This window comes from Salmo salar, chromosome 01, assembly GCF_965601325.2.
Source record: "Salmo salar chromosome 01, fSalSal1, whole genome shotgun sequence".
Lineage (NCBI taxonomy): Eukaryota > Metazoa > Chordata > Actinopteri > Salmoniformes > Salmonidae > Salmo > Salmo salar.
This window is the reverse complement of record NC_138291.1, coordinates 167098577-167122805: the sequence shown is the minus strand read 5'-3', so window position 1 is coordinate 167122805 and position 24229 is coordinate 167098577. Positions and strand designations below refer to the sequence as shown.

The 24229-nt window shown below is 47.8% G+C and overlaps 1 protein-coding gene across 2 annotated transcripts in view; it reads right to left on the bottom strand.

Annotated features, from left to right (window-relative positions):
• cnnm3 (cyclin and CBS domain divalent metal cation transport mediator 3) overlaps nucleotides 1–23075 on the bottom strand; it is a 49830-nt gene extending 26755 nt beyond the window's left edge. Inside the window, exons 1-8 of one of the 2 annotated variants that reach the window (XM_014140521.3) lie at nucleotides 22168–23075; nucleotides 20776–20970; nucleotides 20461–20600; nucleotides 19958–20134; nucleotides 19635–19792; nucleotides 19304–19447; nucleotides 17991–18149; nucleotides 15758–15927 (exon numbers count right to left, since the gene is read on the bottom strand). In XM_014140521.3, coding sequence (XP_013995996.3) covers nucleotides 15758–15927; nucleotides 17991–18149; nucleotides 19304–19447; nucleotides 19635–19792; nucleotides 19958–20134; nucleotides 20461–20600; nucleotides 20776–20970; nucleotides 22168–22905 — 1881 coding nt within the window. In that variant the 5' untranslated portion in view covers nucleotides 22906–23075. The remainder of the gene's footprint in view (nucleotides 1–15757; nucleotides 15928–17990; nucleotides 18150–19303; nucleotides 19448–19634; nucleotides 19793–19957; nucleotides 20135–20460; nucleotides 20601–20775; nucleotides 20971–22167) is intronic. The other variant, XM_014140511.3, reaches the window with a different exon arrangement.
• Nucleotides 23076–24229: the final 1154 nt, after the last annotated feature.

Below are 24229 nucleotides of genomic sequence, written 5' to 3'. Positions count from 1 at the left end.
TAGTAGCAGTATGAAGTAGTCTACGGGGTGGTTGTGTGTGTAGAGGTAGTGGTCACACACACACTGACCTGTAGTAGCAGTATGAAGTAGTCTACGGGGTGGTTGTGTGTGTAGAGGTAGTGGTCACACACACACTGACCTGTAGTAGCAGTATGAAGTAGTCTACGGGGTGGTTGTGTGTGTAGAGGTAGTGGTCACACACACACTGACCTGTAGTAGCAGTATGAAGTAGTCTACGGGGTGGTTGTGTGTGTAGAGGTAGTGGTCACACACACACTGACCTGTAGTAGCAGTATGAAGTAGTCTACGGGGTGGTTGTGTGTGTAGAGGTAGTGGTCACACACACACTGACCTGTAGTAGCAGTATGAAGTAGTCTACGGGGTGGTTGTGTGTGTAGAGGTAGTGGTCACACACACACTGACCTGTAGTAGCAGTATGAAGTAGTCTACGGGGTGGTTGTGTGTGTAGAGGTAGTGGTCACACACACACTGACCTGTAGTAGCAGTATGAAGTAGTCTACGGGGTGGTTGTGTGTGTAGAGGTAGTGGTCACACACACACTGACCTGTAGTAGCAGTATGAAGTAGTCTACGGGGTGGTTGTGTGTGTAGAGGTAGTGGTCACACACACACTGACCTGTAGTAGCAGTATGAAGTAGTCTACGGGGTGGTTGTGTGTGTAGAGGTAGTGGTCACACACACACTGACCTGTAGTAGCAGTATGAAGTAGTCTACGGGGTGGTTGTGTGTGTAGAGGTAGTGGTCACACACACACTGACCTGTAGTAGCAGTATGAAGTAGTCTACGGGGTGGTTGTGTGTGTAGAGGTAGTGGTCACACACACACTGACCTGTAGTAGCAGTATGAAGTAGTCTACGGGGTGGTTGTGTGTGTAGAGGTAGTGGTCACACACACACTGACCTGTAGTAGCAGTATGAAGTAGTCTACGGGGTGGTTGTGTGTGTAGAGGTAGTGGTCACACACACACTGACCTGTAGTAGCAGTATGAAGTAGTCTACGGGGTGGTTGTGTGTGTAGAGGTAGTGGTCACACACACACTGACCTGTAGTAGCAGTATGAAGTAGTCTACGGGGTGGTTGTGTGTGTAGAGGTAGTGGTCACACACACACACTGACCTGTAGTAGCAGTATGAAGTAGTCTACGGGGTGGTTGTGTGTGTAGAGGTAGTGGTCACACACACACTGACCTGTAGTAGCAGTATGAAGTAGTCTACGGGGTGGTTGTGTGTGTAGAGGTAGTGGTCACACACACACTGACCTGTAGTAGCAGTATGAAGTAGTCTACGGGGTGGTTGTGTGTGTAGAGGTAGTGGTCACACACACACTGACCTGTAGTAGCAGTATGAAGTAGTCTACGGGGTGGTTGTGTGTGTAGAGGTAGTGGTCACACACACACTGACCTGTAGTAGCAGTATGAAGTAGTCTACGGGGTGGTTGTGTGTGTAGAGGTAGTGGTCACACACACACTGACCTGTAGTAGCAGTATGAAGTAGTCTACGGGGTGGTTGTGTGTGTAGAGGTAGTGGTCACACACACACACTGACCTGTAGTAGCAGTATGAAGTAGTCTACGGGGTGGTTGTGTGTGTAGAGGTAGTGGTCACACACACACTGACCTGTAGTAGCAGTATGAAGTAGTCTACGGGGTGGTTGTGTGTGTAGAGGTAGTGGTCACACACACACTGACCTGTAGTAGCAGTATGAAGTAGTCTACGGGGTGGTTGTGTGTGTAGAGGTAGTGGTCACACACACACTGACCTGTAGTAGCAGTATGAAGTAGTCTACGGGGTGGTTGTGTGTGTAGAGGTAGTGGTCACACACACACTGACCTGTAGTAGCAGTATGAAGTAGTCTACGGGGTGGTTGTGTGTGTAGAGGTAGTGGTCACACACACACTGACCTGTAGTAGCAGTATGAAGTAGTCTACGGGGTGGTTGTGTGTGTAGAGGTAGTGGTCACACACACACACTGACCTGTAGTAGCAGTATGAAGTAGTCTACGGGGTGGTTGTGTGTGTAGAGGTAGTGGTCACACACACACTGACCTGTAGTAGCAGTATGAAGTAGTCTACGGGGTGGTTGTGTGTGTAGAGGTAGTGGTCACACACACACTGACCTGTAGTAGCAGTATGAAGTAGTCTACGGGGTGGTTGTGTGTGTAGAGGTAGTGGTCACACACACACTGACCTGTAGTAGCAGTATGAAGTAGTCTACGGGGTGGTTGTGTGTGTAGAGGTAGTGGTCACACACACACTGACCTGTAGTAGCAGTATGAAGTAGTCTACGGGGTGGTTGTGTGTGTAGAGGTAGTGGTCACACACACACTGACCTGTAGTAGCAGTATGAAGTAGTCTACGGGGTGGTTGTGTGTGTAGAGGTAGTGGTCACACACACACTGACCTGTAGTAGCAGTATGAAGTAGTCTACGGGGTGGTTGTGTGTGTAGAGGTAGTGGTCACACACACACTGACCTGTAGTAGCAGTATGAAGTAGTCTACGGGGTGGTTGTGTGTGTAGAGGTAGTGGTCACACACACACTGACCTGTAGTAGCAGTATGAAGTAGTCTACGGGGTGGTTGTGTGTGTAGAGGTAGTGGTCACACACACACTGACCTGTAGTAGCAGTATGAAGTAGTCTACGGGGTGGTTGTGTGTGTAGAGGTAGTGGTCACACACACCACTGACCTGTAGTAGCAGTATGAAGTAGTCTACGGGGTGGTTGTGTGTGTAGAGGTAGTGGTCACACACACACTGACCTGTAGTAGCAGTATGAAGTAGTCTACGGGGTGGTTGTGTGTGTAGAGGTAGTGGTCACACACACACTGACCTGTAGTAGCAGTATGAAGTAGTCTACGGGGTGGTTGTGTGTGTAGAGGTAGTGGTCACACACACACTGACCTGTAGTAGCAGTATGAAGTAGTCTACGGGGTGGTTGTGTGTGTAGAGGTAGTGGTCACACACACACTGACCTGTAGTAGCAGTATGAAGTAGTCTACGGGGTGGTTGTGTGTGTAGAGGTAGTGGTCACACACACACTGACCTGTAGTAGCAGTATGAAGTAGTCTACGGGGTGGTTGTGTGTGTAGAGGTAGTGGTCACACACACACTGACCTGTAGTAGCAGTATGAAGTAGTCTACGGGGTGGTTGTGTGTGTAGAGGTAGTGGTCACACACACACTGACCTGTAGTAGCAGTATGAAGTAGTCTACGGGGTGGTTGTGTGTGTAGAGGTAGTGGTCACACACACACTGACCTGTAGTAGCAGTATGAAGTAGTCTACGGGGTGGTTGTGTGTGTAGAGGTAGTGGTCACACACACACTGACCTGTAGTAGCAGTATGAAGTAGTCTACGGGGTGGTTGTGTGTGTAGAGGTAGTGGTCACACACACACTGACCTGTAGTAGCAGTATGAAGTAGTCTACGGGGTGGTTGTGTGTGTAGAGGTAGTGGTCACACACACACTGACCTGTAGTAGCAGTATGAAGTAGTCTACGGGGTGGTTGTGTGTGTAGAGGTAGTGGTCACACACACACTGACCTGTAGTAGCAGTATGAAGTAGTCTACGGGGTGGTTGTGTGTGTAGAGGTAGTGGTCACACACACACTGACCTGTAGTAGCAGTATGAAGTAGTCTACGGGGTGGTTGTGTGTGTAGAGGTAGTGGTCACACACACACTGACCTGTAGTAGCAGTATGAAGTAGTCTACGGGGTGGTTGTGTGTGTAGAGGTAGTGGTCACACACACACTGACCTGTAGTAGCAGTATGAAGTAGTCTACGGGGTGGTTGTGTGTGTAGAGGTAGTGGTCACACACACACCTGACCTGTAGTAGCAGTATGAAGTAGTCTACGGGGTGGTTGTGTGTGTAGAGGTAGTGGTCACACACACACTGACCTGTAGTAGCAGTATGAAGTAGTCTACGGGGTGGTTGTGTGTGTAGAGGTAGTGGTCACACACACACTGACCTGTAGTAGCAGTATGAAGTAGTCTACGGGGTGGTTGTGTGTGTAGAGGTAGTGGTCACACACACACTGACCTGTAGTAGCAGTATGAAGTAGTCTACGGGGTGGTTGTGTGTGTAGAGGTAGTGGTCACACACACACACTGACCTGTAGTAGCAGTATGAAGTAGTCTACGGGGTGGTTGTGTGTGTAGAGGTAGTGGTCACACACACACTGACCTGTAGTAGCAGTATGAAGTAGTCTACGGGGTGGTTGTGTGTGTAGAGGTAGTGGTCACACACACACTGACCTGTAGTAGCAGTATGAAGTAGTCTACGGGGTGGTTGTGTGTGTAGAGGTAGTGGTCACACACACACTGACCTGTAGTAGCAGTATGAAGTAGTCTACGGGGTGGTTGTGTGTGTAGAGGTAGTGGTCACACACACACTGACCTGTAGTAGCAGTATGAAGTAGTCTACGGGGTGGTTGTGTGTGTAGAGGTAGTGGTCACACACACACTGACCTGTAGTAGCAGTATGAAGTAGTCTACGGGGTGGTTGTGTGTGTAGAGGTAGTGGTCACACACACACTGACCTGTAGTAGCAGTATGAAGTAGTCTACGGGGTGGTTGTGTGTGTAGAGGTAGTGGTCACACACACACTGACCTGTAGTAGCAGTATGAAGTAGTCTACGGGGTGGTTGTGTGTGTAGAGGTAGTGGTCACACACACACTGACCTGTAGTAGCAGTATGAAGTAGTCTACGGGGTGGTTGTGTGTGTAGAGGTAGTGGTCACACACACACTGACCTGTAGTAGCAGTATGAAGTAGTCTACGGGGTGGTTGTGTGTGTAGAGGTAGTGGTCACACACACACTGACCTGTAGTAGCAGTATGAAGTAGTCTACGGGGTGGTTGTGTGTGTAGAGGTAGTGGTCACACACACACTGACCTGTAGTAGCAGTATGAAGTAGTCTACGGGGTGGTTGTGTGTGTAGAGGTAGTGGTCACACACACACTGACCTGTAGTAGCAGTATGAAGTAGTCTACGGGGTGGTTGTGTGTGTAGAGGTAGTGGTCACACACACACTGACCTGTAGTAGCAGTATGAAGTAGTCTACGGGGTGGTTGTGTGTGTAGAGGTAGTGGTCACACACACACTGACCTGTAGTAGCAGTATGAAGTAGTCTACGGGGTGGTTGTGTGTGTAGAGGTAGTGGTCACACACACACTGACCTGTAGTAGCAGTATGAAGTAGTCTACGGGGTGGTTGTGTGTGTAGAGGTAGTGGTCACACACACACTGACCTGTAGTAGCAGTATGAAGTAGTCTACGGGGTGGTTGTGTGTGTAGAGGTAGTGGTCACACACACACTGACCTGTAGTAGCAGTATGAAGTAGTCTACGGGGTGGTTGTGTGTGTAGAGGTAGTGGTCACACACACACTGACCTGTAGTAGCAGTATGAAGTAGTCTACGGGGTGGTTGTGTGTGTAGAGGTAGTGGTCACACACACACTGACCTGTAGTAGCAGTATGAAGTAGTCTACGGGGTGGTTGTGTGTGTAGAGGTAGTGGTCACACACACACTGACCTGTAGTAGCAGTATGAAGTAGTCTACGGGGTGGTTGTGTGTGTAGAGGTAGTGGTCACACACACACTGACCTGTAGTAGCAGTATGAAGTAGTCTACGGGGTGGTTGTGTGTGTAGAGGTAGTGGTCACACACACACTGACCTGTAGTAGCAGTATGAAGTAGTCTACGGGGTGGTTGTGTGTGTAGAGGTAGTGGTCACACACACACTGACCTGTAGTAGCAGTATGAAGTAGTCTACGGGGTGGTTGTGTGTGTAGAGGTAGTGGTCACACACACACTGACCTGTAGTAGCAGTATGAAGTAGTCTACGGGGTGGTTGTGTGTGTAGAGGTAGTGGTCACACACACACTGACCTGTAGTAGCAGTATGAAGTAGTCTACGGGGTGGTTGTGTGTGTAGAGGTAGTGGTCACACACACACACCTGACCTGTAGTAGCAGTATGAAGTAGTCTACGGGGTGGTTGTGTGTGTAGAGGTAGTGGTCACACACACACTGACCTGTAGTAGCAGTATGAAGTAGTCTACGGGGTGGTTGTGTGTGTAGAGGTAGTGGTCACACACACACTGACCTGTAGTAGCAGTATGAAGTAGTCTACGGGGTGGTTGTGTGTGTAGAGGTAGTGGTCACACACACACTGACCTGTAGTAGCAGTATGAAGTAGTCTACGGGGTGGTTGTGTGTGTAGAGGTAGTGGTCACACACACACTGACCTGTAGTAGCAGTATGAAGTAGTCTACGGGGTGGTTGTGTGTGTAGAGGTAGTGGTCACACACACACTGACCTGTAGTAGCAGTATGAAGTAGTCTACGGGGTGGTTGTGTGTGTAGAGGTAGTGGTCACACACACACTGACCTGTAGTAGCAGTATGAAGTAGTCTACGGGGTGGTTGTGTGTGTAGAGGTAGTGGTCACACACACACTGACCTGTAGTAGCAGTATGAAGTAGTCTACGGGGTGGTTGTGTGTGTAGAGGTAGTGGTCACACACACACTGACCTGTAGTAGCAGTATGAAGTAGTCTACGGGGTGGTTGTGTGTGTAGAGGTAGTGGTCACACACACACTGACCTGTAGTAGCAGTATGAAGTAGTCTACGGGGTGGTTGTGTGTGTAGAGGTAGTGGTCACACACACACTGACCTGTAGTAGCAGTATGAAGTAGTCTACGGGGTGGTTGTGTGTGTAGAGGTAGTGGTCACACACACACTGACCTGTAGTAGCAGTATGAAGTAGTCTACGGGGTGGTTGTGTGTGTAGAGGTAGTGGTCACACACACACTGACCTGTAGTAGCAGTATGAAGTAGTCTACGGGGTGGTTGTGTGTGTAGAGGTAGTGGTCACACACACACTGACCTGTAGTAGCAGTATGAAGTAGTCTACGGGGTGGTTGTGTGTGTAGAGGTAGTGGTCACACACACACTGACCTGTAGTAGCAGTATGAAGTAGTCTACGGGGTGGTTGTGTGTGTAGAGGTAGTGGTCACACACACACTGACCTGTAGTAGCAGTATGAAGTAGTCTACGGGGTGGTTGTGTGTGTAGAGGTAGTGGTCACACACACACTGACCTGTAGTAGCAGTATGAAGTAGTCTACGGGGTGGTTGTGTGTGTAGAGGTAGTGGTCACACACACACTGACCTGTAGTAGCAGTATGAAGTAGTCTACGGGGTGGTTGTGTGTGTAGAGGTAGTGGTCACACACACACTGACCTGTAGTAGCAGTATGAAGTAGTCTACGGGGTGGTTGTGTGTGTAGAGGTAGTGGTCACACACACACTGACCTGTAGTAGCAGTATGAAGTAGTCTACGGGGTGGTTGTGTGTGTAGAGGTAGTGGTCACACACACACTGACCTGTAGTAGCAGTATGAAGTAGTCTACGGGGTGGTTGTGTGTGTAGAGGTAGTGGTCACACACACACTGACCTGTAGTAGCAGTATGAAGTAGTCTACGGGGTGGTTGTGTGTGTAGAGGTAGTGGTCACACACACACTGACCTGTAGTAGCAGTATGAAGTAGTCTACGGGGTGGTTGTGTGTGTAGAGGTAGTGGTCACACACACACTGACCTGTAGTAGCAGTATGAAGTAGTCTACGGGGTGGTTGTGTGTGTAGAGGTAGTGGTCACACACACACTGACCTGTAGTAGCAGTATGAAGTAGTCTACGGGGTGGTTGTGTGTGTAGAGGTAGTGGTCACACACACACTGACCTGTAGTAGCAGTATGAAGTAGTCTACGGGGTGGTTGTGTGTGTAGAGGTAGTGGTCACACACACACTGACCTGTAGTAGCAGTATGAAGTAGTCTACGGGGTGGTTGTGTGTGTAGAGGTAGTGGTCACACACACACTGACCTGTAGTAGCAGTATGAAGTAGTCTACGGGGTGGTTGTGTGTGTAGAGGTAGTGGTCACACACACACTGACCTGTAGTAGCAGTATGAAGTAGTCTACGGGGTGGTTGTGTGTGTAGAGGTAGTGGTCACACACACACTGACCTGTAGTAGCAGTATGAAGTAGTCTACGGGGTGGTTGTGTGTGTAGAGGTAGTGGTCACACACACACTGACCTGTAGTAGCAGTATGAAGTAGTCTACGGGGTGGTTGTGTGTGTAGAGGTAGTGGTCACACACACACTGACCTGTAGTAGCAGTATGAAGTAGTCTACGGGGTGGTTGTGTGTGTAGAGGTAGTGGTCACACACACACTGACCTGTAGTAGCAGTATGAAGTAGTCTACGGGGTGGTTGTGTGTGTAGAGGTAGTGGTCACACACACACTGACCTGTAGTAGCAGTATGAAGTAGTCTACGGGGTGGTTGTGTGTGTAGAGGTAGTGGTCACACACACACACTGACCTGTAGTAGCAGTATGAAGTAGTCTACGGGGTGGTTGTGTGTGTAGAGGTAGTGGTCACACACACACTGACCTGTAGTAGCAGTATGAAGTAGTCTACGGGGTGGTTGTGTGTGTAGAGGTAGTGGTCACACACACACTGACCTGTAGTAGCAGTATGAAGTAGTCTACGGGGTGGTTGTGTGTGTAGAGGTAGTGGTCACACACACACTGACCTGTAGTAGCAGTATGAAGTAGTCTACGGGGTGGTTGTGTGTGTAGAGGTAGTGGTCACACACACACTGACCTGTAGTAGCAGTATGAAGTAGTCTACGGGGTGGTTGTGTGTGTAGAGGTAGTGGTCACACACACACACTGACCTGTAGTAGCAGTATGAAGTAGTCTACGGGGTGGTTGTGTGTGTAGAGGTAGTGGTCACACACACACTGACCTGTAGTAGCAGTATGAAGTAGTCTACGGGGTGGTTGTGTGTGTAGAGGTAGTGGTCACACACACACTGACCTGTAGTAGCAGTATGAAGTAGTCTACGGGGTGGTTGTGTGTGTAGAGGTAGTGGTCACACACACACTGACCTGTAGTAGCAGTATGAAGTAGTCTACGGGGTGGTTGTGTGTGTAGAGGTAGTGGTCACACACACACTGACCTGTAGTAGCAGTATGAAGTAGTCTACGGGGTGGTTGTGTGTGTAGAGGTAGTGGTCACACACACACTGACCTGTAGTAGCAGTATGAAGTAGTCTACGGGGTGGTTGTGTGTGTAGAGGTAGTGGTCACACACACACTGACCTGTAGTAGCAGTATGAAGTAGTCTACGGGGTGGTTGTGTGTGTAGAGGTAGTGGTCACACACACACTGACCTGTAGTAGCAGTATGAAGTAGTCTACGGGGTGGTTGTGTGTGTAGAGGTAGTGGTCACACACACACTGACCTGTAGTAGCAGTATGAAGTAGTCTACGGGGTGGTTGTGTGTGTAGAGGTAGTGGTCACACACACACTGACCTGTAGTAGCAGTATGAAGTAGTCTACGGGGTGGTTGTGTGTGTAGAGGTAGTGGTCACACACACACTGACCTGTAGTAGCAGTATGAAGTAGTCTACGGGGTGGTTGTGTGTGTAGAGGTAGTGGTCACACACACACTGACCTGTAGTAGCAGTATGAAGTAGTCTACGGGGTGGTTGTGTGTGTAGAGGTAGTGGTCACACACACACTGACCTGTAGTAGCAGTATGAAGTAGTCTACGGGGTGGTTGTGTGTGTAGAGGTAGTGGTCACACACACACTGACCTGTAGTAGCAGTATGAAGTAGTCTACGGGGTGGTTGTGTGTGTAGAGGTAGTGGTCACACACACACTGACCTGTAGTAGCAGTATGAAGTAGTCTACGGGGTGGTTGTGTGTGTAGAGGTAGTGGTCACACACACACTGACCTGTAGTAGCAGTATGAAGTAGTCTACGGGGTGGTTGTGTGTGTAGAGGTAGTGGTCACACACACACTGACCTGTAGTAGCAGTATGAAGTAGTCTACGGGGTGGTTGTGTGTGTAGAGGTAGTGGTCACACACACACTGACCTGTAGTAGCAGTATGAAGTAGTCTACGGGGTGGTTGTGTGTGTAGAGGTAGTGGTCACACACACACTGACCTGTAGTAGCAGTATGAAGTAGTCTACGGGGTGGTTGTGTGTGTAGAGGTAGTGGTCACACACACACTGACCTGTAGTAGCAGTATGAAGTAGTCTACGGGGTGGTTGTGTGTGTAGAGGTAGTGGTCACACACACACTGACCTGTAGTAGCAGTATGAAGTAGTCTACGGGGTGGTTGTGTGTGTAGAGGTAGTGGTCACACACACACTGACCTGTAGTAGCAGTATGAAGTAGTCTACGGGGTGGTTGTGTGTGTAGAGGTAGTGGTCACACACACACTGACCTGTAGTAGCAGTATGAAGTAGTCTACGGGGTGGTTGTGTGTGTAGAGGTAGTGGTCACACACACACTGACCTGTAGTAGCAGTATGAAGTAGTCTACGGGGTGGTTGTGTGTGTAGAGGTAGTGGTCACACACACACACTGACCTGTAGTAGCAGTATGAAGTAGTCTACGGGGTGGTTGTGTGTGTAGAGGTAGTGGTCACACACACACACTGACCTGTAGTAGCAGTATGAAGTAGTCTACGGGGTGGTTGTGTGTGTAGAGGTAGTGGTCACACACACACTGACCTGTAGTAGCAGTATGAAGTAGTCTACGGGGTGGTTGTGTGTGTAGAGGTAGTGGTCACACACACACTGACCTGTAGTAGCAGTATGAAGTAGTCTACGGGGTGGTTGTGTGTGTAGAGGTAGTGGTCACACACACACTGACCTGTAGTAGCAGTATGAAGTAGTCTACGGGGTGGTTGTGTGTGTAGAGGTAGTGGTCACACACACACTGACCTGTAGTAGCAGTATGAAGTAGTCTACGGGGTGGTTGTGTGTGTAGAGGTAGTGGTCACACACACACTGACCTGTAGTAGCAGTATGAAGTAGTCTACGGGGTGGTTGTGTGTGTAGAGGTAGTGGTCACACACACACACACTGACCTGTAGTAGCAGTATGAAGTAGTCTACGGGGTGGTTGTGTGTGTAGAGGTAGTGGTCACACACACACACACTGACCTGTAGTAGCAGTATGAAGTAGTCTACGGGGTGGTTGTGTGTGTAGAGGTAGTGGTCACACACACTGACCTGTAGTAGCAGTATGAAGTAGTCTACGGGGTGGTTGTGTGTGTAGAGGTAGTGGTCACACACACACTGACCTGTAGTAGCAGTATGAAGTAGTCTACGGGGTGGTTGTGTGTGTAGAGGTAGTGGTCACACACACACTGACCTGTAGTAGCAGTATGAAGTAGTCTACGGGGTGGTTGTGTGTGTAGAGGTAGTGGTCACACACACACACACACCCCCCTGACCTGTAGTAGCAGTATGAAGTAGTCTACGGGGTGGTTGTGTGTGTAGAGGTAGTGGTCACACACACTGACCTGTAGTAGCAGTATGAAGTAGTCTACGGGGTGGTTGTGTGTGTGGGAGAGGTAGTGGTCACACACACACTGACCTGTAGTAGCAGTATGAAGTAGTCTACGGGGTGGTTGTGTGTGTAGAGGTAGTGGTCACACACACACACCTGACCTGTAGTAGCAGTATGAAGTAGTCTACGGGGTGGTCGTGTGTGTAGAGGTAGTGGTCACACACACACACACACTGTAGTAGCAGTATGAAGTAGTCTACGGGGTGGTTGTGTGTGTAGAGGTAGTGCACACACACACACACTGACCTGTAGTAGCAGTATGAAGTAGTCTACGGGGTGGTTGTGTGTGTAGAGGTAGTGGTCACACACACTGACCTGTAGTAGCAGTATGAAGTAGTCTACGGGGTGGTTGTGTGTGTAGAGGTAGTGGTCACACACACACTGACCTGTAGTAGCAGTATGAAGTAGTCTACGGGGTGGTTGTGTGTGTAGAGGTAGTGGTCACACACACACTGACCTGTAGTAGCAGTATGAAGTAGTATACGGGGTGGTTGTGTGTGTAGAGGTAGTGGTCACACACACCTGACCTGTAGTAGCAGTATGAAGTAGTCTACGGGGTGGTTGTGTGTGTAGAGGTAGTGGTCACACACACTGACCTGTAGTAGCAGTATGAAGTAGTCTACGGGGTGGTTGTGTGTGTAGAGGTAGTGGTCACACACACGCACTGACCTGTAGTAGCAGTATGAAGTAGTCTACGGGGTGGTTGTGTGTGTAGAGGTAGTGGTCACACACACACTGACCTGTAGTAGCAGTATGAAGTAGTCTACGGGGTGGTTGTGTGTGTAGAGGTAGTGGTCACACACACACTGACCTGTAGTAGCAGTATGAAGTAGTCTACGGGGTGGTTGTGTGTGTAGAGGTAGTGGTCACACACACACTGACCTGTAGTAGCAGTATGAAGTAGTCAACGGGGTGGTTGTGTGTGTAGAGGTAGTGGTCACACACACACACTGACCTGTAGTAGCAGTATGAAGTAGTCTACGGGGTGGTTGTGTGTGTAGAGGTAGTGGTCACACACACACTGACCTGTAGTAGCAGTATGAAGTAGTCTACGGGGTGGTTGTGTGTGTAGAGGTAGTGGTCACACACACTGACCTGTAGTAGCAGTATGAAGTAGTCTACGGGGTGGTTGTGTGTGTAGAGGTAGTGGTCACACACACACTGACCTGTAGTAGCAGTATGAAGTAGTCTATGGGGTGGTTGTGTGTGTAGAGGTAGTGGTCACACACACACTGACCTGTAGTAGCAGTATGAAGTAGTCTACGGGGTGGTTGTGTGTGTAGAGGTAGTGGTCACACACACACTGACCTGTAGTAGCAGTATGAAGTAGTCTACGGGGTGGTTGTGTGTGTAGAGGTAGTGGTCACACACACACTGACCTGTAGTAGCAGTATGAAGTAGTCTACGGGGTGGTTGTGTGTGTAGAGGTAGTGGTCACACACACACTGACCTGTAGTAGCAGTATGAAGTAGTCTACGGGGTGGTTGTGTGTGTAGAGGTAGTGGTCACACACACACTGACCTGTAGTAGCAGTATGAAGTAGTCTACGGGGTGGTTGTGTGTGTAGAGGTAGTGGTCACACACACACTGACCTGTAGTAGCAGTATGAAGTAGTCTACGGGGTGGTTGTGTGTGTAGAGGTAGTGGTCACACACACTGACCTGTAGTAGCAGTATGAAGTAGTCTACGGGGTGGTTGTGTGTGTAGAGGTAGTGGTCACACACACACTGACCTGTAGTAGCAGTATGAAGTAGTCTAAGGGGTGGTTGTGTGTGTAGAGGTAGTGGTCACACACACACACACACACTGACCTGTAGTAGCAGTATGAAGTAGTCTACGGGGTGGTTGTGTGTGTAGAGGTAGTGGTCACACACACTGACCTGTAGTAGCAGTATGAAGTAGTCTACGGGGTGGTTGTGTGTGTAGAGGTAGTGGTCACACACACTGACCCGTAGTAGCAGTATGAAGTAGTCTACGGGGTGGTTGTGTGTGTAGAGGTAGTGGTCACACACACACACACTGACCTGTAGTAGCAGTATGAAGTAGTCTACGGGGTGGTTGTGTGTGTAGAGGTAGTGGTCACACACACACTGACCTGTAGTAGCAGTATGAAGTAGTCTACGGGGTGGTTGTGTGTGTAGAGGTAGTGGTCACACACACACACTGACCTGTAGTAGCAGTATGAAGTAGTCTACGGGGTGGTTGTGTGTGTAGAGGTAGTGGTCACACACACACACTGACCTGTAGTAGCAGTATGAAGTAGTCTACGGGGTGGTTGTGTGTGTAGAGGTAGTGGTCACACACACACTGACCTGTAGTAGCAGTATGAAGTAGTCTACGGGGTGGTTGTGTGTGTAGAGGTAGTGGTCACACACACTGACCTGTAGTAGCAGTATGAAGTAGTCTAGGGGTGGTTGTGTGTGTAGAGGTAGTGGTCACACACACACTGACCTGTAGTAGCAGTATGAAGTAGTCTACGGGGTGGTTGTGTGTGTAGAGGTAGTGGTCACACACACACACTGACCTGTAGTAGCAGTATGAAGTAGTCTACGGGGTGGTTGTGTGTGTAGAGGTAGTGGTCACACACACTGACCTGTAGTAGCAGTATGAAGTAGTCTACGGGGTGGTTGTGTGTGTAGAGGTAGTGGTCACACACACTGACCTGTAGTAGCAGTATGAAGTAGTCTACGGGGTGGTTGTGTGTGTAGAGGTAGTGGTCACACACACTGACCTGTAGTAGCAGTATGAAGTAGTCTACGGGGTGGTTGTGTGTGTAGAGGTAGTGGTCACACACACACACTGACCTGTAGTAGCAGTATGAAGTAGTCTACGGGGTGGTTGTGTGTGTAGAGGTAGTGGTCACACACACACACTGACCTGTAGTAGCAGTATGAAGTAGTCTACGGGGTGGTTGTGTGTGTAGAGGTAGTGGTCACACACACACACTGACCTGTAGTAGCAGTATGAAGTAGTCTACGGGGTGGTTGTGTGTGTAGAGGTAGCGGTCACACACACTGACCTGTAGTAGCAGTATGAAGTAGTCTAGGGGTGGTTGTGTGTGTAGAGGTAGTGGTCACACACACACTGACCTGTAGTAGCAGTATGAAGTAGTCTACGGGGTGGTTGTGTGTGTAGAGGTAGTGGTCACACACACACTGACCTGTAGTAGCAGTATGAAGTAGTCTACGGGGTGGTTGTGTGTGTAGAGGTAGTGGTCACACACACTGACCTGTAGTAGCAGTATGAAGTAGTCTACGGGGTGGTTGTGTGTGTAGAGGTAGTGGTCACACACACACTGACCTGTAGTAGCAGTATGAAGTAGTCTACGGGGTGGTTGTGTGTGTAGAGGTAGTGGTCACACCCACACTGACCTGTAGTAGCAGTATGAAGTAGTCTACGGGGTGGTTGTGTGTGTAGAGGTAGTGGTCACACACACACACTGACCTGTAGTAGCAGTATGAAGTAGTCTAGGGGTGGTTGTGTGTGTAGAGGTAGTGGTCACACACACACTGACCTGTAGTAGCAGTATGAAGTAGTCTACGGGGTGGTTGTGTGTGTAGAGGTAGTGGTCACACACACACACACACTGACCTGTAGTAGCAGTATGAAGTAGTCTACGGGGTGGTTGTGTGTGTAGAGGTAGTGGTCACACACACACACACACTGACCTGTAGTAGCAGTATGAAGTAGTCTACGGGGTGGTTGTGTGTGTAGAGGTAGTGGTCACACACACACACACACTGACCTGTAGTAGCAGTATGAAGTAGTCTACGGGGTGGTTGTGTGTGTAGAGGTAGTGGTCACACACACACTGACCTGTAGTAGCAGTATGAAGTAGTCTATGGGGTGGTTGTGTGTGTAGAGGTAGTGGTCACACACACACTGACCTGTAGTAGCAGTATGAAGTAGTCTACGGGGTGGTTGTGTGTGTAGAGGTAGTGGTCACACACACACACACCCTGACCTGTAGTAGCAGTATGAAGTAGTCTACGGGGTGGTTGTGGGTGTAGAGGTAGTGGTCACACACACACTGACCTGTAGTAGCAGTATGAAGTAGTCTACGGGGTGGTTGTGTGTGTAGAGGTAGTGGTCACACACACACTGACCTGTAGTAGCAGTATGAAGTAGTCTACGGGGTGGTTGTGTGTGTAGAGGTAGTGGTCACACACACTGACCTGTAGTAGCAGTATGAAGTAGTCTACGGGGTGGTTGCGTGTGTAGAGGTAGTGGTCACACACACACTGACCTGTAGTAGCAGTATGAAGTAGTCTACGGGGTGGTTGTGTGTGTAGAGGTAGTGGTCACACACACACTGACCTGTAGTAGCAGTATGAAGTAGTCTACGGGGTGGTTGCGTGTGTAGAGGTAGTGGTCGGGGCTCAAGCGGTTGGAGGGGTCAAAATGGACTTCCTGGTTGACACTGGGGTGACGGAGCAGGTGGAACAACATCTTCTCTGACACACGGGCTGGACTGAAGTGCTCTACCTCTGCAATGAGACACACACAGCACATTGATTATCATTGCTTTGTTCAAGCATCCTGTCTAACACACAGGTCTGTGGAGCTTTAGTATCCAATACATTTGTGTAGGGCTGGGGCAAAAGCCTGCAACTATCCAGGAGCAGGGTTGGTGAACCCTGGCCTATGGTTTCGTCACTGATCAAAAGCATACTAGTTTGTCTAACAAACCTTACATCTTGTCTTTTCTATTGTAATTAGCTACACTATTGTATCGTAGTATACATTCTGTTCTATTTTCAGTCCAAATCTCAGCAGCTAAAGGTCAATCTATGTCAAGAAGCTGAAGAGGACAGAGAAAGGTCAAACAACACCCACCCACATCCAGAGTGTAGTCCTATAATGCAGACAGATTAACGATCCAGGTTGAATATTTATTCCTGCATATTTTCCACTGTGAAGACTTAGTGCGTTTCCATTAACTTCTGTTACAGCGATGTAACCATTACTTGTGGTGATAAAGTGTTACTGTCCTGGTTAGAGGTCGACCGATTATGATTTTTCAACGCTGATGATACCGATAGGAGGACCAAAAAAAGCCGATACCGATTAATCGGCCGATTTTTAAATATATATTTGTAATTACAACAATACTGAATGAACAATGAACACTTATTTTAACTGAATATAATACATAAATAAAATATATTTAGTCTCAAATAATGAAACATGCTCAATTTGGTTTAAATAATGCAAAAATACAGTGTTGAGAAGAAAGTAAAAGTGCAATATGTGCCATGTAAAAAAGCTAACGTTTAACTTCGTTGCTCAGAACATGAGAACATATGAAAGCTGGTGGTTCAATATTCCCAGTTAAGAAGTTTTAGGTTGTAGTTATTATAGGAATTATGACGCGTCGACTATTTCTCTCTATACCATTTGTATTTCATATACCTTTGACTATTGGATGTTCTAATAGGCACTTTAGTATTGCCAGCCTAATCTCGGGAGTTAATAGGCTTGAAGTCATAAACAGCGCTGTGCTTCAAGCATTGCTAAGAGCTGCTGGCAAACGCAGTAAAGTGCTGTTTGAATGAATGCTTACGAGCCTGCTGCTGCCTACCACTCAGTCAGACTGCTATATCAAATATCAAATCATAGACTTAATTATAATATAATAAACACAGAAATACGAGCCTTTGGTCATTAATATGGTCAAATCTGGAAACTATCATTTAAAAAACAAAACGTTTATTCTTCCAGTGAAATACGGAACCGTTCCGTATTTTATCTAACGGGTGGCATCCCTAAGTCAAAATATTGCTGTTACATTGCACAACCTTCAATGTTATGTCATAATTATGGAAAATTCTGGAAAATTAATTACGGTCCTCACACAGTTCGCAACGAGCCAGGCGGCCCAAACTGTTGCATATACCCTGACTCTGCGTGCAATGAACGCAAGAGAAGTGACACAATTTCCCTGGTTAATATTGCCTGCTAGCCTGGATTTATTTTAACTAAATAGGCAGGTTAAACATTTTTACTTCTGTGTATTGTTTTTAAGAAAGGCATTCATGTTTATGGTTAGGTACATTCGTGCAACCATTGTGCTTTTTTCGCGAATGCGCTTTTCTTAAATCATCCCCCGTTTGGCGAAGTAGGCTGTGATTCCATGATAAATTAACAGGCACCGCATTGATTATATGCAACGCAGGACAAGCTAGTTAACCTAGTAATATCATCAACCATGTGTAGTGATTATGTGAAGATTGATTGTTTTTTATAAGATAAGTTTAATGCTAGCTAGCAACTTAACTTGGCTCCTTGCAGCCACAAGGTCCTTTTGACGCTGCACTCTCGTAACAGGTGGTCAGCATGCCACACAGTTTCCTCATGGAATGCAATGTAATCGGCCATAATCGGCGCCCAAAAATGCTGATTACCGATTGTTATGAAAACTTGAAATCGGCCCTTCCGATTAATCGGTCGACCTCTAGTCCTGGTAAACCACTGACTGAGTGAGACAGGTACCGCAACAACACAACTCATGAGATCAGTGTATGTCTCCATGCGTTACGTACACCCTCACCTCTGGAGAGGAAGCGGTGTGTGGCCAGCAGTAGCTGAGGTGAGGTGCGGATCTTGGGTTCTCCCTCTGGGAGTTTGAACAGAGAGAACTCTTGGTGGACGCTGTGAGGTTCCAGAGGAATCTCCAGAGGTGCCAGGGGACGCTTCACCTTCATGTCCACTACAGAGAGAGGGTGGCGGGTGTAGGGGTTAGTGGACAGAGGGGAGGGAGAGGTGTTAGGGGACAGGGAGAGGGGTTAGAAGAGTGGGAAGAAAGAGGATGAGATTAGGAAAGAGAATGCCGTAGAGAAGGAGAAGTGTAATGTTTAACCATCAATATTTCCTTACAAAATACACATTCCATCCTCTTTCCCAACCATTTAGTGTAGACATTGCACACACACACACTACCGTTCAATGATTTGGGGTCACTTACAACACTGTGTACTACTCCCTTCACAGAACAGCGCAAACTGTCTCTAACCAGAATAGAAAGGAGTGGGAGGCCCCGGTGCACAACTGAGCAAGAGGACAAGTACATTAGTGTCTAGTTTGAGAAACAGACACCTCACAAGTCCTCAACTGGCAGCTTAATTAAATAGTACCCGCAAAACACCAGTCTCAATGTCAACAATGAAGAGGTGACTCCGGGATGCTGGGCTTCTAGGCAGAGTTCCTCTGTCCAGTGTCTGTGTTCTTTTGCCCATCTTAATCTTTTATTTTTATTGCCCAGTCTGAGATATGGCTTTTTCTTTGCAACTCTGCCTAGAAGGCCAGCATCCCGGAGTCGCCTCTTCACTGTTGACGTTGAGACTGGTGTTTTGCGGGTACTATTTAATGAAGCTGCCAGTTGAGGACTTGTGAGGTGTCTGTTTCTCAAACTAGACACTAATGTACTTGTCCTCTTGCTCATCAAATGATGATGCTCCAGATACTCAACTAGTCTAAAGGACAGTTTTATTGCTTGTTTAATCAGTACAACAGTTTTCAGCTGTGCTAACATAATTGCAAAATGGTTTTCTAATGGTTTCTAAATTTCAATTAGCTTTTTAAAATTATAAACTTGGATTAGCTAACACAATGAATGTGTCATTGGAACACAGGAGTGATGGTTGCTGATAAATGTAGATATTCCATTAAAAATCAGCCATTTCCAGCTACATTAGTCATTTACAACATTAACATTGTCTACACTGTATTTCTAATCAATGAGATGTTATTTTAATGGACAAGAAAATTTGCTTCTCTTTCAAAAACAAGGACATTTCTAAGTGAGCCCAAACTTTTGAACATTAGTGTATACACACATTCGCGGTTTCTCGCGCTCTCTCTTACTGTAGCCGTCTGACTCGTCCAGGATCTCTGATTTGATGATCTCCTCGATGACATCCTCCAAGGTGACCAATCCCAGCACCTCGTAGAAGGGATCCCCCTCCCCCTCGTTGTTCACCTTCTGAACGATGGCCAGGGCAGAGTTTCCTGGGGGGGGTGAAGTAAAGGTCAAAGTTGAGGAGAGCTGGGTACCTTAGTGGTCATATCGCAAGCCGACCCCAACTTTTTCACATTAGTCTACAAGGAGGGCAGGAATGACGGTAAAGAAATTGACTTGATATTGTGGCTATCTTTCTAAAACAATCACCACATACACACACGTATTAACACACACCTTTCTTGAACTCCTCCAGCATGGCGTCCAGTTTAGTGTCGTTGAAAACAAAGTGCAGTGGGTGATTGTAGAACTTGGTGATGGTCGTCATGGGAGTAGAGTCGTCAGGATCGACCAGAGCCAGGTCCTTCACGAACAAGATCTCCACGATGTTGGACCTGGGTAAATTACATTAGATACCTGTTAGTGTGTGTGTGCTTGAATGACCCACCTGTCTTCTTTGTAGACAGGATGTGTGTGTATGTTTCTTTAAGTGTATGTCCCTTTGTGTCAGAGTGTGTGTGTGTGTGTGTGTGTGGTGTGTGTATGGCCCATCCACCCACTTCTCCTCTTCATAGATGGGGACTCGTGTGTATCCACTCTGCATGATCTCTGACATGGTGGAGAAGTCCAGCACAGCGGTGGACGGCAGCATGAAACAGTCGTTCAGCGGAGTCAGGATGTCCTCCACAGTCTTCCTGCGCAGCGCACCACGGCTAAACTCCTCCTTCACAAACTCACTGCAAACCACAATGATGACAAACGATAATGATGGATTATAACATTTACCATTTATTCGGTATCAACCCATAGCCTCTAAACCCTAGACAGAGGGCAGTCAACTCCAGTCCTGCAAGCTTTTCAGCCCAGTACTCGCAAACCTGATCAGGTGTGTTAATGTTGGGCCGGAACAAAAGCCTGCTCCTGTTGGTCCTCATGACCTTGTGGGGTATAGGGGCTAGATATATATTTTGTTTATTGCAGTATGGGAATCACCATAGACACAGTTGTCCTATTGATCAGTGATAGAGCAGTGCATGGTCGTACCGATGTGTGTGTCAGGTACCTGTAGGGGTCATTGACGTTGGTGCGGATCATCTCCATGGCCCTCTCCCTCACACCGCAGGTGCTGATGTCACGTCTCAACACCAGGTCCAGCACCAGGCCCAGCGGGCATGACAGTGGGCACGTCAGCACCATACACACCTGGCAGAGGAAGATGTAACCTGTTCAATTCTACCTTCTTGTTAAGAAGAAAAAAATGTATACCGAGGTTGCTAGGAGCCACCGGTCCAGGTATTCCCTCCCTGTTTGAGTCTGTTTTCTCTCGGTTGGTGCGTAATGAACATGACCCTTGCCTTCTGTTAGGTTCCATACAGACCTGTGCCAGCCAGGTGAAGCCTGGGGCTAGCTGGAAGCCGTAGCCGGAACACACTATGTGGGGAACAAGCTCTGACACCATAAAGATGAGGAACCCGCTGGTAAAGACGGCGGGCGCTATGGAATCCAGGACCCTGTAGAGTAGCACACCAAGAACCGAGTGGCCCAGAGCGCACAGGAACAGCAGAGAACACACCTAGAACCAAGAGTGGGGATGGTGTGAAGTTAGATAGTGTGGATTTCAGAGTGATGTCATACATCTGAATATTATTTGATACGGTAGGCCAGGGGTCTCTAGTCTTGGATGTGCAGGCTTTTATTCCAACCTAGCACTAACACAGGGTTAGGGAGTAACTGATTACGTAAAAAAATTGTAATCAGTTGCGTTTCCAGCTAAAATATTGGAATCAGATTACAGATACTTTTGAAAAACTAGATGATTACTTCTTGGATTACTTGTAAATTCAGAAAGGATGTTTGTGAAAAAAATACATCATACCTTAATGTTTTCTCAATGACATTCAATTCAGCATTGAATGAGTGAGTCTGACCAAGTCAGAGACTACTATGATGACACATCAAATGCGTTTGATGGATCCCTTTTGTCTTCTTCTAATGCCTCTTAAAGGAAATGTAATCCAAAGTGACAAAGTAATCAGATTACATTACTGAGTTTGGGTAATACAAAAGTTACATTACTGATTACAATTTTGGACAGGTAACCAGTAACAGATTATATTTAAAAAGTAACCTACCTAACCCCGATAACACACCTATTTCAACAAATTAAGGTCCAGACATGAGCTGATTATTTGAAACAAGTGTGTTAGTGCTGGGATGGAACAAAAGCCTGCACACCCAATAGCATAGCTCTCCAGGGGGGGTGTAAATTGGGACCCCAGGCATGGGCGTCATGCACCCTAAAAATCTGAGGGGTCAAAGTATGTGAGGCTCTGCCCACCTGTCTGTAAATTGGAGAATTTAGCATTTTTTCAAACATCTTTGTCCTGCAATCTAGAGCCATAATCAATATTCTTAATTCGATGAAGGAAAAAAACAGTTTTTTTCTGCATATCTAAGCATACCTCGAGCATACCCCATACCTGGCTAAAAGATTGAATTTATTCAGTCTACCAACCTTGCCAGCAGGCATGCCAACTAAAATAGACAAGCTAGCTACTCTAATTTGAGATGGCATAAAATTGCTACTTGGTAGCTAGTTATGAGGTTGGGAGATCGGAAACCTATGTGGGCTGGCTAACGCCAACTACAATTGCTAAATGGCTAGAAGTATTACAGAGAAGAAGAAAAAACTGTGCCCCTTTATCCCCCATGGGCATCACGTCTCTGACACCAGGTCTAATCCTTGTGTTGTGTCGTATTAGTAACCCACCAGGCAGTTGCCTCGTCTCCGGATTGGCTCGAGGCGCTTGGCGGTCCGTTTGTCCTCCTCTGAGCCGCAGCTGTGGAAGACGTAGAGCTCCAGGGGGTCCAGCCACAACAGGCTGAGGTTCACGCTCCTCAGCACCCCGCACACCAGGATCAGCAGCACGATCAGCACCGCCATACCCCACGGAGGGATGTAGTCCGCCGGGAGACCTGCGTCGTTGTTGATCTGCAACCTGTCCGGTCCCACCGACACCCAGCTTCCGTTCTTCAGCACGCACAGGTGGTGGTGGTGGTAGGTAGGGTTGGCATCATCCCCTCCTCCCGTGGAGGATGCAGCGGGAGAGATGCTGCTCTTGTCCCGCGTCTGTACCGTTATCAACCCGCTGTACTCCTCGTCCGCTGTGAACTCCCCCGTGACCTGGAAGGCGGCGGAGTCACGGCGGGTCTCCTGCTTGCACGGATCAGCTGCATCCTCCACCACCCCGGTCTCCTCCTGTCTTGTTCCAGCGAACGCCACCCACGGCCAGGTCCCATTTAGATCCCAACCGAACAGCCGAAGCTTGAAACTGGCCCCTTGCGGCGCAGAGATGATCCGCTCCTTCATATACACCTGGCCTTCTGGGTCCTCCAGTCGCAGCCCCAGAACCCACGGGGCTTGCTGGGTGCAGGCGCCGTCCCTGATCCTCCAGCAGAGCAATAATATCATCAACAAGAAACGTAGGTCTGCCAAGCTGGCCACCATATTGGAATTGGGCAGCTGGGCTTTGCGCGAATCATGTGACTGCCTGCCCGCGTCGCAGCTGCCCGCCCACTGAGGCTCTGCGAGCCACACAGCGCTCAGAAAGACACTGGCTCCCTTTCGACGCCATTTTGGGGAGAAAGTGCATGAGCTTCGTGTCTTCCACTGCTCTCGTTTGGAGCCGCAATGGACGTAATTTCCTCTTTTACAAATGTTTATAAACGCCTCGAAAATTGACCAATGAGTCTCTATGGCTGATGACACCCAATCAAAAAAGTGGATTGTACCACGCCCATATTTGTTTGGGAGTCTTAACAAGTCAGCTTCCAGCCAAATGTAAAATGTCCTTGCTATCTGGGATCCTTGGGACGTCCCTACCCGCCCCCCACTCCCATTGAAGTTTACATTTAAAATGGTTAGGTAAGGTTTAGGGTACGGATGTCCCAAGGATCCCAGATAGCACTGACCAAAACTTAAAGGGGCTTCATCAATATTCCTTGAGGCATAATAGAGACCACTTAGGCAGCCTAAAGATTATGTAACTGCATGTTGTTAAAGCATTCTTTAGTCATCCAGATTTCTGCTGTTCTCCATTTGAGGATATTGTCATCAGCTTTGTTCTGCACCGTGAAAACAATAGGCCTACAAAGAGCGTTCAACTATAATGTTATTTCAGGATCCCTGTGAGTCCAAGTACAGAGCTCCAGGTAGAAGTTTCCTTTTGGCACAGATTTAGAATCAGCTTACCCTCCAACTCCTAACCCTGATCGCAGATGAGTTTGGGACCAAATGCATGATACTCTGTACAGAGAGACAGCTCCACCTGAGACAAAGACATCCCCTGGAGGATACAATCACCACAAAAGTAGCCTAAACAGTCACACCCAGCACCACACTGACTGGGCAAGTTAAAACACGATGACTAAGGGTCTGTCACAGAGCCAAACACTGTAGTTATGTAACCCCCAATGAAAACACAGCATAAACGTGCAGTGGAAGAGTTAAATTCCTATCTTCATGTAGCAACCTGCAGACTTCAACTTTTTGAAGAAAAACTGTCTTCGACAAACTGAACTACATGACTTTGTGCTGTTGGGAAGTTATACGCACCACAAAGAAAGATACTTTTTGTTTATCTTTTGTTACTTGGCATTGGCAAAAAGGAAATCTAACAGTCACTAATGTTTGCCATCGGTGTGGCCTACTGTTGACATTACCATTGTGGGAATTTATTTAACCTTTTCTATACGTTTGACTAGTCTAGGTGGGGAAAAAAGAGCACACGAGACACAGGAGTTTACATAGAGAAATATATCTCAGGGTTAAT